General features: G+C 34.1%; 1 protein-coding gene across 42 annotated transcripts in view; it reads right to left on the reverse strand.

The window, feature by feature from the left end:
- The window catches only part of RIMS2 (regulating synaptic membrane exocytosis 2), a 592,512-nt gene that overhangs the window by 458,370 nt on the left and 117,301 nt on the right, over nt 1-16,841 (reverse strand). For all 42 annotated transcript variants that reach the window (XM_074316891.1, XM_074316853.1, XM_074316856.1 and 39 more), the window contains one exon: nt 726-936. In XM_074316891.1, coding sequence (XP_074172992.1) covers nt 726-936 — 211 coding nt within the window. The remainder of the gene's footprint in view (nt 1-725; nt 937-16,841) is intronic.

Below are 16,841 nucleotides of genomic sequence, written 5' to 3' on the forward strand. Positions count from 1 at the left end.
TCCAAAGAACTTATTGAGACAAACATTTTTTAAATTGCTTTTGCTAATTTCAACAAAGCATTCTTTGGGTAGCATTAACATTTTTCTAAAGGGGATAGATACACTATAAAATTCTAGTACAAGTGTGAAACACCTCCTTAAACATTTCTTCTTTAAATTTCATAGTCTAACATTTATTTCATTAATGTTAAGACAAAAATAAAAGGTAATATATCTTTAAAGGCTATAAAATTATGAAACACAGAATCTCAAAGCTGGAAAGAGCCTCTTTCAAAAAGAAAAGAAACAGCAGCCAAAGAAAGACCATATCTATGAAGTTTATAAAATTATGTGTAGAAATGGAAAAAGCTGTGCCACAACTCTAATATTAATCAGTTGTGTGACTTTAAGAATGAACTTTAGTATCTCTAGATCTGAGTTTTCTGCACCTGTAAAATAAAGGAATTAGACCAATTGATCTCTAAATTATCTTCATCATCTTTCAGAGTCTTAGGTTCCATGATTCTAAATAAAATAGTTAGCTTAAGGACATAAATAATGAGACAGATATCTTTTAACTCACAGAAAAAATTAAAAATTTCTTTTATCTAAAAGGAATACACTAGAGAAGGTGTTTGTTCATTGGTTAATCTGAATATTAACTTCAGTTGCCTTTTACATTTTACTCACAATAAGCTTAACTATGAGAGAATTATTACTTATACGTGTAATTTTCATTTCTGTACCTTGTTTGAGCGTAATGACACTCGACCTCCACAACGAGCACAGAATTTTGTTTGGCAATATGAACAGTTATGGCCACATCCATCAGCAAACTTTGTTTTGTGGCAGATACCACAGGTTGGGGCATCACCCTTCTGTTCTTGCTGCTGCTGTGATTCTTCTCCCATCTTCTTTACCTGCTCCTTATACATTTCAAACTGCTGATGAAGTTTTCTGCAAAGAGAACAGATGAGAAAAAATTGATTTTCTGATGGTCTCAAAAAAGTAACTACAATTTGTAGACACAATTTTACATAAAAAAATCCATAGGGTGAGAATAAAAGAATAAAAATTTAATTTTCTGACAGTGGAATAACATCCTGTACGGCACATCATATCATCAAACTGTTGCAATTAATTTAAGAACCAGTTAATATGACATATGTTTATGGAGACATTTTTTTTAATATAATTGTAAAATTTCTACCTATTATTTACAATGTATTTCCAATCATAGACTATAAAATATTTACAATATTATTTTTCAACAATTTAGCTTCAAAACAGAGGGAGCTAATTTCACTTACACAGTGAAGTCAAAACCTATGAAATTCAAATTGTTGAGACAGAATCTCAATTGGAGTAATCTTAAGAATCCAGACAGAGGGGAATATGTTGGATGAGTGCTCTCACTAATTGTTTAAATCTGTTCAACAGTCTGGACATTAGTTGGCTAGTAAAACACTGAAATATTAGGATCCTACTAAATAAGGCTGTGCAAATGCAAGTAAGGCCAAGTTTTACTTTAAAAACGAAACGATAAGAATAAAGATACCTAGAACCGGGTATTATTTACTCTAGTTAAAAAGAAATAATGATAAAACTTTCACTTTCATTGTTTTTATTGGAAAAATTGAAAATGTTTAAAACTACAATTAGTTCTTCTTAGGATTTACAAAGCTGTAAGTAATGCCATTCCCATCCTAAAAATGACCAAAGGCTAACTATTCTACAAAATCATAACTTTTCTTAAGCCCATCAGAGAGTTGAGGATATAAAGCAAACATATAATCTGAACTCCAAAGAGTGGCAAGCCCCTCCAAAGAGTAACAAGGACACACTGTTTCGCCCTTGGCAGGGCACAGGAGAAAGAAGTAGCCACAGTCCAGGCAGGCGAGAGGAAATCAGTTAAAACTTCAACAAATTGTAAAAGGCCAGGTGTGGGCTAACATGACAGTTTGGAATAGCTAGGGGCCCAGACTCAAGGGAATTTCACACTCACTCACAAGCACTTTTCCACAGGTTACTCCTCTCCAGTGGTTACTCATGGGTAAGATTGAGAGCAAAGCATAAAAACAGAGAATCCAGGGCAGTCGGATGGCTCAGTTGTTTAGAGCGTGAGCTCTTAACAACAAGGTTGCTGGTTCACTTTCCACATAGGCTGGTGGGCTGCTCTCCCTGCAACTAAAGACTGAAAATGGCAACTGGACTTGGGAGCTGAGCTGTGCCCCCCACAACTAGATTGAAGGACAATGACTTGGAGCCCTGGAGAAACACACTGTTCCCCAATATTCCCCAACAAAATTTTTTTAAATAACAGAATCCTTTGGGCGGTGGCTGTTCACATGTGCGTGTTAAAGAAATGACTAGTGGCTTCTGGGGCACAGCACAATTCCCCAGACTATCTCTCCTGGGGAAAAAAACACACAAGGAAACAAAAACAAAAACAAATCTAAAATCCACAGGAAAGGAAATAAACTCCATCATCCCCAGGGCTAAAGCAAAGATCCATTGCAGCTAAGGAAAAGGTTGAAGAAAAAAAGCTCTCTACCCATGAAAGAGGGACAGGAAACCATCCCCAGCCAAGATCCTACCTACGAATCAGTCTTTTTATCACTAGGGAGGAATGGAAAATCGTATCCCAAACCAATCAGAGACACAAGGCAGATTTGCTTCCATGGGAAGGGGAACTAAACAACTCTGAGCAAGCCTGAGGCACAGATGCACAGGGCTTGTCAAAGAAGGGGGATGGAAAAACATAACAGAATACCCATTCCCCTACCAAAAGTCTCACATCAAGAAATAAGCATCACTAGTTTACTGCTGAAGAAGGGGCAAGAGCTTGAGGAGAGATTGGACGGCAATGCTGAGGGAGTAGCAAAACAATGGGAAAAAATGCTTCGGGTGCTGCTGCACCATCCTAAGCACCAGGGAACAGTAGTCCACTCTTAGAAGAATTTGAAGACTGGTGGATAACAATGACAACAACAACATCCACATCGATATGAACTCCTGACTTGATTGGTGATTTAATCCCAAATACTAACAGTCTGACAGAAAAGGCATGCCCACTTTAAAGCATAAATACAATTCAAAACCATGAGACGCAGGGGGAAATAATAAGAATTAAACAATCCATTGTCTAGAGATAAAATAATCAATAGAGTCAGATGACAAGGATGATGGGATTAGCAGGCACAGATTTTAAAATAATTAAAATTATTAAGGTAAAGGATATATAGAAAAAGGTGAACAATACACATGAACAGATGGGAGTACTGGAGCAGAAAGATGGAAACTGTAAGAGTAAAAATGGAAATGCTGAAAACATAAACATGCCATCAAAGATGAAGGATTCCTTTGATAGGCTCATGAGCAGCTTTTGAAAGATCTGAGGGAAAGATCAGTAAATTTGAAAATAAGTCAATAAAAATTATCTAAATTAAAATGGAAAAAAGAGTAGAAGAAAAAAGAAAAAAAGGAAAAACATATGGGACTTTGGAGCTCCAGAAGAAGAAAGAGAAAACAGAACAAAGGACATACTTATAGAGATAATAGCCATGAATTTTCCAAAATCAATGAAAGTCACCAAATCACAGACAATGAACCTCAGAGAATCCATTGTAGAACACCAAATACATACACAGAAACACACACACACACACACACACACACACACACACACACACACACACCTAGACACATCATAGTTAGACTGTTAAAAAACAAAGAGAAAGAGAAAACTACAAGAGCAGCCAGAAGAAATGACACATTATATACAGAGACCAATGATAAGAAGTGTAGAAGATTATTTTTCAGAAACCACGCAAACTAAAAGACTTTGGAGTGACATCCATATAAAGTTCTGACAAAAAAAACCTTTCAGCCCAAGATCCTGTATGCAGTGAAATTATGCTTCAAAAAATGAAGGCAAAATAAAAACTTTTCAAGCAAAGAAATGTTGAAAGAATTCATTGTCAGTAGACCTTAACTACAAAGAATTTAAAGTAAGTTCCTCAGGCAGAACAACTATGACACTACTTGGACGTATCAAATAGGAACCTGGACCTAGACAGAGAAATAAATATTTATGTTAAAAAGGGGGAGGGAAAAAGTCTCAAACCAGTTCCTAAAAACGGAAAAGAAGAGAAAGTTAAACACAAAGAAAGTAGAGAGAAGGAAATAAAGATTGGGGGGGGGGGGTGAATCAATGAAACCAAATGCTTATTCTTTTGGAAAAATCAATATAATTTATAAACCTCTAGCCAGAATGATCAAGAAAGAATAAAAAGAATGAAGAACAAGAATTATCTATAGCAAAAATAACAGAGGAAACATCACTACAGGCTCCACAGTTAAACAAAATTTAAATTTAAATAAGAGAATACTGTTAAAAAAAAAAAAAGAAAAAAACCTATGCCCATAAATTCTACAACTTGCATGAGAAATAGACCATTTCCTTGAAAGAAAGAAATTAGCACATCTCACTCACAAAGAAATAGATAGCCTGACAAGGCTTATATCAATTAAAGAAGATTAATTCATAGTTTAAAAAACCTTTCAAAACAAAACCCCTGTTCACGATGGCTTCAATGGTGAATTCCACCACACATTTAAGGAACAAATAATACCAATTCTAATAATCTTTTCCAGAAAAAGGAATACTTTCTAATTAATTCCCTAATGCCAGCATTACTCAGACACCAAAACCATACAAAATATAACAAGAAAGTTATAAACCAATATTCCTCATGAGAAAATGCAAAAATCCTCAACACAACATAAACAAGTCAAATCTAGAAATATGTTAAAGAATAATACATAACAACAGGTGATGGTTATCCTGGGAATGCAGGTTGGTTCCATATTCTACATTCAAGCAATGTAATTCACAATATTGACAGACTAAGGTGAAACAAATATATGATTATGTCAAATTACGCCGAGAAAGCACTTGACTCAGCAAACTAGAAACAGACAGAAACTTCCTTAATGCAATAAGGATATCTACAAAAAATTCTATACTAAAAACTTTCAGTATTGTGAAAAATTGAATGCTTTCTCCCTGAAATCAGGAACAAATTAAGGTGTCCTCTGGTCCTCTCTCACTACTCCTAATTGATATTGGACTAGAAATCTTAGCCAGTGCATTAAAGCAAGAAAAAGTAAGAAAAATTAAAAGCATAGGGATTGCAAAAGAAAACTTAAAACCTATGTGCAGATGGCATAATTGTTTTTGTATAAAATTCCAAAGAAACTACAAAATATCTCCTGTAATAAATAACTGATCTTAGCAAGGTCACAAGATATAAGCTGAATACACAAAAAACAATTGTATTATTGTATACTAGCAACAGACAACTGGAAATCAAAAAATTTTAAAGTAGTCTCTCCTTATTTACAATAGCCAAGATATAGAAGCAACCTAAGCATCCATAGATAAACAACTGGGTACAGAAGATGTGGTACATATATACAATGGAATATTACTCAGCCATACGAAAGAATGAAATCTTATCATTTGCTATGCTAAGTAAAATAAGTCAGACAGAGAAAGACACATACCATATGATTTCACTTATATGTGGAATCTAAAAACTAAAATAAGTGAACAAACAAAACAGAGAACAAATTGATGGTTGCCAGATGGGAGGGGGAGTTCTGTGGCAGGGTGAAATAGGTAAAGGGATTAAAAAGTACAAATTGACAGTTATAAAACAGTCACAGGGATGTAAACTACAGTATAGAGTATACAGTCAATAATATTGTAATAACTATGTATGGTGTCAGGTGGGTACTAGACTCATCGAGGAGATCACTTTGTAAGTTATATAAACATCTAACCACTAACATGTACACCTGAAAGTAATATAATGTTGAATGTGAACTAATTGAAAAATTCAAAAAATTTTTAAAAGTAGTCTGCAACAAAGAAAAGAAAGAAAAGACAGGAATAAATCTAACAAAATATGTACAAGCTTGCTTTGTGCAAACTATAAAACACTGATAAAAAGAATCAAAGGAGATCTAAAAATAGGTCAAATATGCTGTATTCATCAATGAAAATACTCGATATTGTTAAAATATCAGTTCTGTCCAAATTGATCTATTGATTCAATGTCATCTCAATCAAAATATCAGCACAATTTTTGGAAGAAATTGACAAGCTAACACTAAAATTTACATGGAAAAGCAAAATTCCTAAAATAGACAAAAGATTTTGAAAAAGAAGAACATTGAAGGACTCACAATACCTGACTTCAGACTTATTTTAAAAGCTGCAGAAGTAATCAGGTCAATATGATATTGGCAAAGGAGAAACACATACGATACCAATGAACAGAATAAAGTCTAGAAATAGTCTAATACTTAAATGGTCATTAATTTTGTTAAAGGTTCCAAGGTAATTCAACGGAGAAAGAACAGTCTTTTAAGCAATGGGAAATTCATGAGTTAAAAAAAAGTAATTGGAAATGCATGTGTAAAAAAAATGAGCCTCAACTGATACTTCACACCTTATATAAAAATTATTCAATATATTACAGAACAATAATCAATGGACTACAGAAATAAATATAATGACTAAAATACAAAACTCCTAGAAAACGACATTGAAGAAAATTGTGCTCTTGAGTGAAACAAAGATTTCTTAAAAGAGGTTAGGTAAATATTTCTTCAATGGGATATAAAAAATATGAACCAGAAGGCAGCAATGGCAATATATAAATGAATAAGCATGGCTGTGTTCCAATAAAATATCATGAACACAAATTTGAATTTCGTGTCACTTTATAGTCACAGAATGTTATCATAAAAAAAATTTTTGCAACCATTTTAAAACGTAAAAACAATTCTAAACTTGCCAGTTATACAAAAAACAGGCAGTGGGCCAGATTTGGCCTCTGGGCCATAGTTCACTCATTTCTATACAATATGATTTCATTTATATGACATTCTGGAAAAGGAAAAATTATAAGTACAGAAATGACATCAATGGTTGTCAGGGGCTGGAATAAGGCAAGGGGCATAAAACTACAAACGGGAAAAAGGAACTTTTTGGGGTGAAGAAAATATTCTATGTTTTCATTATAATGGTAGATATACAACTGTACATGTTCAAAATTCACTGAAGTGTGTATCTCAAAGGAGTGAATTCTACTGTAAATAAATTATACCTCAAAAAACCTGACTTTAAAAAGTTAGTTTCACAGTGCTAACCTTAAGTCAGTAGGTAAATTAAAAGTAGAGCTCTATGAGTGTGTTCTTATATCTACTTAATCACTAAAGCATACTTTCTTTTCACACCTAATACCAATAATAAATTCAAATAGCTACGCCAGTTTAATGAACTTTTTTTGTAACTTCAGATAATGCTCTGTTTCTCCCTGATGATCTTTCACCAGGTTTAAGTGAATCTTCACTAACACAAAACAAGCACAACTACACATGTCCAAGCCGATAAAATGTACCCGAACAGACATGTTTTTATGTGGGCTACTGATTGAGCTCTGCATCAGAGCTTCTCCCACCTTGTAGGAGAATTATCTTTGTATGTGTGAGATATATTGTACATTTCTATATACCTGTTGACACACTTACGATCTCTGGCATACCTCTGAGTGCATGGCTGAACCTCACTGGGAGAAAGAGAAAGAAGGCAGGAAGGGGAAAATTAGAAAGAGCATTGCTTTGTTTCATTTCGAGAGACTGGCGTACTATACTAGGCAAGTTACCAAAGCACACTGGAAAAAAAGGCAGAAGTCTAGTTAAGTGACTTGTGCTGTAATATACATATCGTGCCTCAAGGAAAGTAGAAGTCCCGTTTCACACATGGGGAGAAGGCCAGTCATATTAACAGCAAAGTTGGTAATTATGTTTCCCAAAGTGCTAGATTAGAACTATTTAAAACCCTCTTACATTACATAAGAACTGTAATAATTCCAGAGGCCGCAGCATTATCAAGGTTGCAGGATGGGATGAAATGGTCCCAGTTGTGGGAAGAGATACAGAAGCTGCACTCCAGACAGGACCTGCCTGCAATAGTTTGAGGTAATAAGAAAAGACTTTTAGAGAGATTTTGTGTATTCGTCCTTCCAGTCCTTTAAAATGAGAAACTAGTATATGTAGAAGTGGTAGTGTACATGTGGATTCAGGAGCTAAATTGCATTCCTTGCCAAGAGCATATCTGGCCTTCCCATTTATAAATAAGAAAATTCTATCTCTGCTTCCCCACCCCAGTCACTCTTTAACCAAGCTAAACTAGTCTCTAGTCAACTTCCCAATTCTCACAAAGTTTATTAATGGTCGCCCTATACTTAAAATTAATGGACAAATTCTTTAGTCTTCATCTTACTGCATTCTCAACAGTATTTGAAATTTTATGTTCACTGTCCCCTTGGCTTTCATAACACTCTCGGTTTTCTTCCTGTATCTGTGGCCTTTCATTTTCTTTCTCCTTTGAAGGTCAAGACTCAGGCCCTCCTCTCTTTCACTCTATAGTGTCTTCTTAGGCAGGCTTACCCATACCTAAGGTTTCAATTTCTACGTATATCTAAATCACTTAAACATGTAAATCCCCAGCTCAGAGCTTCAATATTCAATTGCCTAATTTGACATCACTAATTGGAAATTTCAATACCACCTGAAATTCAGTATGTGCAAAATTGAACTCATAATTGTCCTATATAAATCACATTCTCGTCCAGTGTCCCTACTTCAGTAAATAGTGCCACCAATCAATTATATAGGCCTGAAATCTAGAATTATTCTGGAAATATCTCTCTCCCTGAAACACATTAGGTTATCACTAAGTCCTTTTAATTTTACTTCCTACGTGTCTTGAATTCTTCCACTGTCTCCATATCCACTGTCAATACCATTGGCCTTGTTCCCATCAATGCCCACCTACTCCCCTAGCTACCCACACCGCTTCTCCTTTCAATCTATTCTGTACACTACAGGAAAAATTATCTTTCGTGAAACAAATTATTATCATATCTGTTTAAAATACTCTAATGACTTCTGATTGCTCTTAAGAGAAAACTTCTTATGAAGACCTACAAAACTTTGAATGTTCTAGCACGCATTCACCTCTTCAATCTCATTGTTAACACTGTTTCTTTCCCGTCCTTCTGCTGAGGCCATTCTGGCTTTCTTTCATCCTTTAGACTCACCATGGTGCAGCTCATTACAAGGTCTTTGTATTTTATACATGTTCTTGCCTCCACCTAGATTGCAATGTACACCTTTTTTGTTTTTCATTTTCTTAGGTATCCAGAATAGCATTGATCATAAGGTTGGTAGCATTCACTGATCCATGCTTGACTCCTATTTTAATTATTTTCCCTTCCCCAATGTGATTTCCCTTCCCTCAGGTAACTAGTCTTGTACAGTTACACAAATGACATTGTGTCATTTACTTATTTTTGCTTCCTATATTTCTTACTCAGCTTTACATTTTTATATATAAACTATAGCTAATGCATAGGATGCTTACTATGTATCAGGTAAATATGAGGTCTGACAATTAAGTTCGTGAACTTGCCACCATGCACTTACATTGGCAGCACTGTACAAACAGCTCAATAAGCTTCATAACCTTGGTATATCAGTGTCTCACAGCTGTGTTCATGTCGACATGTGGCGGTGCCTTGCTGAGTGATGTTCATTATTGTTGCTGCATGTTTTTGTGTGCCGTCACTAGAATGTCTGAGCTTGAATTAGAGCAACGAACAAACATTAAATCTCTTGTTACACTTGGTAAGAGTGGAAGTGAAATCAGGGGCATGTTAGTCTAAGTTTATGGGGATAATGCCATGAAGAAAACAGTAGCATACAAATGGATTAAACATTTTTCTGAGGGGAGAGAACACGTCACTGAGGAAGAGAGGTCAGGGCAGCCAATAATGAGCAGAACTGATGAAAATATTGCAAAAATTCATCCAATTATGCATGAAAATGTGACTGTGAGAAGCGTAGCAGACCAAGTAAACATCGATAGAGAAACAGTTAGGACAATCTGAAATGAAAATCTTGGCATGAGAAGGTGTATGCAAAATTGGTCCCAAAGGAGTTCTTACATCACGACAACACACGAGCTCACAGGGCACTGTCTGTGAGGGAGTTTTTAGCCAGTAAACAAATAACTGTATTGGAAAACCCTCCCTACTCACCTGATCTGGCCCCCAATGATTTCTTTCTTTACCGGAAGATAAAGGAAATATTGAAAGGAAGACATTTTGATGACATTCAGGACATCAAGGGTCATACGATGACAGCTCTGATGGCCATTCCAGAGAAAGAGCTCCAGGATTGCTTTGAAGGGTGGACTAAGTGCTGGCATCGGTGCATAGCTTCCCAAGGGGAGTGCTTCGAAGGTGACTGTAGTGATATTTAGCAATGAGGTACGTACCACTTTTTCTAGGATGAGTTCGCAAACTTAATTGTCAGACCTCATAGATATTATTGCTATCATTATTCCTATTCTGCAGAGAAGTTATTTTGCTCATGCTTACATATATGGTAAGTGGTTAAAGACCCAAATTCTGTGTTGCTCCATGCTCTTAAGCATTATAGGTTATGCATCTCATTCATGCATTTTAATGGCTTTGTAATGTTCTGTTTATCTAAACCATATTTTATTCATCTGTGTATTTTTTAAGTTGGCCCTATAATTCATTACTATATAATATTTCTGTAATGATATATTTATAAATAGTTTTCTCTGCAGTATATACGCAGCAATGTAATACACATACTCAAGTTCACTATGTCTAAACTGCGCTGCCATATAGCTTAATCCAGTTAGCACACCTGTAAGCAGAGTATGAAGATTCTAGTTTCCTATTGTCCTTGTCCATGTGTAATATCATTCAACTTTTAAAATTTTTGGAGCTTTGATAGATTATCTAAGTTCATGTTTTTCTGACTGCTGATGAAGTTCAGCCAGTTGGACAGACCTTCCTATGAGCTGCCTATTCACTCCATCCTTTACCGATACTCTATTGGATTTCCTGTATTTTTCTTGCTGATTTTCAGGAGTACCCTGTACAGCCTACATGTTCATCCTTTATACATTAAGTATTGCAAGTATCCTAATCTTACAACTAATTGTTAACTTTGTACATGGTGTCCCTTTGTTAAACAGAAATCTTTAATTTTGATGTAGTTAAATATATCAATTCCTCCCGTCGTGTTTTGTGGTTTTGGTGGCTGGCTATAAAAATTCCTTACTTACCCCTAAGTCAGTCACAAAAAATTCTACAGTTTCTTCTAATAGCTTTATAATTTTGCCTCTCACATTTAGGCTTTTAATCGATCTGAAGTTTATTTTTATATGTGATATAATGCAAGAATTTAATTTCAATCTTCTCCATATAGAGATTCCATTTTCCCAGCCCCATTAAATAGCCTGTCTGTTCTTCCACTGATTTATGACAGCAATCTATCATATACTAAGTTTCCACATGTGCAAAAGTCTATTTATGGATGTTGTATTCTATTTCATTGGTTTTTGTGTTTGTTCCTACTCCAGAACAACACTGTCAGAAACAAACTCCAAATAGAATGAAAGGTCTAAAAGATCTCAAATATATAATAAACTTGAATATATAACTTCCCAGTGATGTAAATCAGAGGTCAGCTAACTTTTGCTGTAAAAGTCCCAACAGCAGATATTTTAGGCCTTGTGGGCATAGGGTCTGTCACAACTACTCAAATCTGGCATTAGGATGCAAGAGCAGCCATAAATATATATATATATATATATATATATATATATATATATATATATGCGCAAACAAATGAGCTTGACTGTGTTCCAATACAACTTTATTTACAGAAACGGGCAGGATACAGGATTTGAACCACAGGCCATATTTTGCTGATCCCTGATATAGATAAAAGAGTCAAAGATATACTCATATTTAATTTAAAATTTTTACTACAAGTGGATATTTAAAAGACATATACAATAATATATTCAAAACTATTGTTTTTTCCACTTTATTTCATAAAGCTATTTTATAATCCAAATTTTTAATGTGTATTTTCTACATAAATGTTTCCATCACCACTAAAGGACCTCACTGTTTTCCAAAATAGATTTTATTCACTTCTGAGTCTTTGAGAAAACAAAACTTTACAACCTGTTCATGGTAATCCTGCTGTTCCTGGTAGTTTTATACCCAGCCACATAGATTTTTGTTGTTGTTGTTTTTCCGTTCATCTGATAGGTAGGCTTTCATGATCTCCATAAACTAACCATTTTTATTACTTTTTTAAAGTAATCTTTAAAAGGTTTGTTTACTACAACTTCCAACATTAGCCATTGTGAGGTCATACCTCTGGAAATTTCTAGATTGTTGCTAAATTTATTTATCTCCCCTTTCACAAATTCCATCAGGTACAGTGTATCCCCATATCCACAGGGGATACAGTCCAAGAACCCCAGTGGATGCCTGAAACCGTGGAGAATAGTACCAAACCCTATTTATATATATACTACGTTTTTTCCTATATATATATTTATATATATATATAATATATATATTTTATTATTTTTATTATATATATTATTTTTTATTATATACATATTTATATATATTATGTATATTTTTCCTATTTATATATTTATGTATTATGTATATTTTTCCTATTTATATATTTATATATTACATATATATGACAAAGTTTAATTTATATATAGGAAAATATATAAATATATACATATATATATATATATATACATATATATATGACAAAGTTTAATTTATAAGCCAAGCACAGTGAGCGATTAACAACAATAACTAATCATAAAATAGAACAATTTTAATAATAAAATACAGTGTAATAAAAGTTACATGAATGTGGTCTCTCTCTTCTCCAGTAATTTTTATATAAACCTACTCCTGAATCTGTGTAACCATCCCTTACTTGCAATAAAATGGCTCAGTGTCACTCATTTCAGCGGACCACTTGCTGAAGTTTTCGTATAGGCTCAATGCTTTCTGGCACAACATGTTGTCGTCAATGGGAATATGTTTTCTGTTCATGTCTTCCACCCACAAATTTGATGCATTTTCCATCGTAACTAATAAGTACTTATCACACATTGTTGCTGTAACTTTTGCAGTTTGAAGTGTGGCACAAAAGTAGCACAAATTTCTTTTTCCTTCCTCACAATTTAACAAAAGATTCCTTCTTACTATAGATTTTAGCAATCTCAGCATATCATTTTTTTTCTTTCCTTATTAAGTCTAGAACTTTCACCTTTACACTTAAAGAAAGCACTTTATGGCTTCTCTTTGGCATATCCAAATTGCCAGCATCACTACACTTATACTTTGAGGCCACTAAGAAAATAAAGTTACACTGTGATACCACAACACCCCATCTGATAACCAAGTGACTAATGCGTGGGTAACATAGACAGTGTGGAGATGCTGGACTAAGGGATGATTCGTGTCCTGGGCAGGCCAGAGTGGGACAGCGGGAGATTTCATGACACTACTCAGAATGGTGTGCAATTTAAAATGTATAAATTGTTTATTTCTAGAATTTTCCATTTGATATTTTCAGACCACGGCTGATGGTAACGGAAACAGCAGAAAGTGAAATCATGGATAAGGGGGGCAACTGAAATATCCATAGGTATAGGTAAGTTTGTTTGAGGTCCTTCAACACAATACGCCTTCTCCAAGCAGTACTTTGTAGTTCAAAGAAATTGAGGGCTTCTCATAATAAGATAGATTTTACAAGAACTCAGAGCAACTCCCTTTTATTAGAGGTGTGATTTCAGAAAAATAAAGAAATCCATATATCCAGACTATATAGTGTTAATACTTTGGCTTTGTAAATTGTTTTGCTATCTGGCAAAATGGATTCTCCTCTTTGTTCTTTTTGAAAATTGTTTTACTATTTGTAAAACATTTTTCTTCCAAATAAATATTTTAATCCTTTTATCCAGTTCTCTTGAAAATCCTGGTGGATGTTTTTTATTATGATTACATCACATTTATACATTAGTTTTAGAAGAATGACATCTTTACAATGTTGGGTCTTCTCTCCTACAAACATGGTGAGTCCATTTATTGCCAATCCTCAAAAGACAGTAATTGTCTATATGGTTTTACTGGAGACTTTTTAACTCAAAATGTTCCACCTTAACTTGTGATCCACCCCTAAGGGGTCCATGGACAAACCTGTATTTCAATTTAATTGGCTCCCTTTGTAATTGTGTGTGTGTGTGTGTGTGTGTGTGTGTGTGTGTAATTGCTTGTATTATATTTTGTGTTTGTCTTAATTGCACAAAACATTATTTTGAGACGGAGTCTATAGGATTCATCAACTTGTCAAAAAACAGATTAAGAACCTCTATAAGATATTCTTATGTTCTACATGTTGTTTCAGAATAAAAGTAAAAGCAAGTTCCCCAAAAATTTCATGAAGCCAATATAACCCTGATACTTTCTGCTCTCCACTTTCATAATTCCTCATTATTCTCACTGCATTTCAATTATCACTTCCTTGGAAAGGAATACCTTGGAAAGGTATTCCTTAACATCCCTCACATGTCAAATTCCTCCACAAATATTTTCAAAGAACTATATACTATATTGCATTTCCACAGTTGTACCTTTTTATTCACATATATGATTATCTGATTAATGCCTAGCTCCCTAATTAGAAAATATAATCCATGAGGATTGTTCTATCTGTTACTGCTCTCCATTTTATTCCACTGACTGGCATAATGCACGGCCCATAGCCAACGTCTCAACAAATACTTACCAAATCCTTGAATTAATGATGAATAAACAAATGTTTATTGTGTGTGTACTATTTAATAAGTGATGAAACCAACATATAAAGTTAAATATGACCAAATCTTGTCATCAATAAGATAGGATAGACATATATGGACAAGTATAGACATGAAATAAATGTAAATAAATTATAATACACGACAAAATGAAATATATACTAAATAAATATATAAGAAAAATGGTTCCAGAGCACCAAAAAAAAAAAAAAAGAGAGACATTAATTATAAATGGTGTTGGCATGACTTCATAGAAGAGAGGTATATTTTTAGTTTTTAAAGATCCTGGGCTTGAAAGATATGCGAAATTGTGATAGAAAATGAAGAACGATTCAACTTGAAGTATTTTATATACAAAACATGAAAGTAGATGGAGAATTCAGAAAGTTGAAAGTATTTTCATTTGGCATAAAGTTTGCATAAGTTAAGGGAGAAAAGAAATACAGTATTAGAAGCTGGAAAGGCAACTTGAAGGGAAATATCTTAAATTCCATGCTAAGGTTCATTTCCCATATTATCTGATATCCAACTGAGTTTGTGACATCACATTTATAAAACTCAGTAAGATAAAGATGAGAAATATTATGAAACTATCTCAAATAAATATTTGATTCACTCTTTTTAGGCTAATAGTATTTATCCAAAATAATATGTAACTATTGCACCCCCCAAAAAAAACACATTAAAATATTCTTTATATCAAAATTCACATAAAATTATTTACATAATATTAATCTTTTATATTTTATATATGTATATATATATATATGCATATATATATTACAAATGACTCTGCTTCTAAGCTTCTTGATGCCATCATAACCAGTATCCAAAGGGCAATGAAATTCAGAAGGTCCATTAAAAAAAAAAAGTTTTAATATAATCACTAGATATGAGGTTGGACAATTAAGTTCATGAACTCATCCTAGAAAAAGTGCCACATACCTCTCTGCTGAATATCACTACGGTCACCTTCGAAGTACTCCCCTTTGGAAGCTATGCACTGACGCCAGTGCCTAGTCCACCCTTCAAAGCAATTTTGAAAATAACTTTTTGTGGAATGGCCATCAGAGTTGTCGTAGCATTACCCGTGATGTCCTAAATGTCATCAAAATGTCTTCCTTTCAATATTTCCTTTATCTTCCGGTAAAGAAAGAAGTCATTGGGGGCCAGATCAGGTAAGTAGGGAGGGTGCTCCAATACAGGTTTTTGCTGGCCAAAAGCTCCCTCACAGACAGTGCTGTGTGAGCTGGTGCATTGTCGTGATGAAAGAGCCATGAATTGTTGGCGAAAAAAATTCAGGTAGTCTAGCTTTTTCACGCTGCCTTTTCAGCACTTCTAAATAGTAAATTTGGTTAACTGTTTATCCAGTTGGTACAAATTCACAATGAATAATCCCCCTGATATCAAAAAAGGTTAGCAACATCATTGCAACAGGTTTGCGAACTTAATTATCAGACTTCATATAGAATTTGGAAGTGAAATCATCATTCCATTCACAAGGTGACATAATCTTGATGTTAGAAACTGAGATTTTAAATAAGTAAAAGTACACTCAAAGTTTATTATTGACACTAGGAAATAATTATCCTCAATATGTAGATAACCCTCTCTGGTGCCGAGATGAAAGGTGTTTCATGCTTTTATGAAACTTGTTTCCCACCACAGAAATACTACATTTTTCTTACTTATTTAAAATACCTCAAATAAATGTTAAATAAAGCACATATTAACTACCTAGTATGTGTAAGGTACTGTGCTGGGCGAAAAATGAACAGTCCTAGACAGACAATACACATAAGAAAAATTACAATATAATATATTGTTCGGAAGAACACCAAAAGAGTAAATGTTTGGCTCTGCTTGGTGGGGATCAGACAGGGTTGCTGACATTGGAGAGTAAGACATTTTTTTATGTACTGCTGCTTGGGTAAAACACCATGTGCTCACCATCTAAAAAAATTTTTAAAAGAAAACTCTGACCTCATTATATAAATTTTTTTTTATAATTTGTGTGAACTTAATTGAACTTAATCTG

The sequence above is a fragment of the Rhinolophus sinicus genome, linkage group LG12 (genome assembly GCF_036562045.2).
Source record: "Rhinolophus sinicus isolate RSC01 linkage group LG12, ASM3656204v1, whole genome shotgun sequence".
NCBI classification, from domain to species: domain Eukaryota; kingdom Metazoa; phylum Chordata; class Mammalia; order Chiroptera; family Rhinolophidae; genus Rhinolophus; species Rhinolophus sinicus.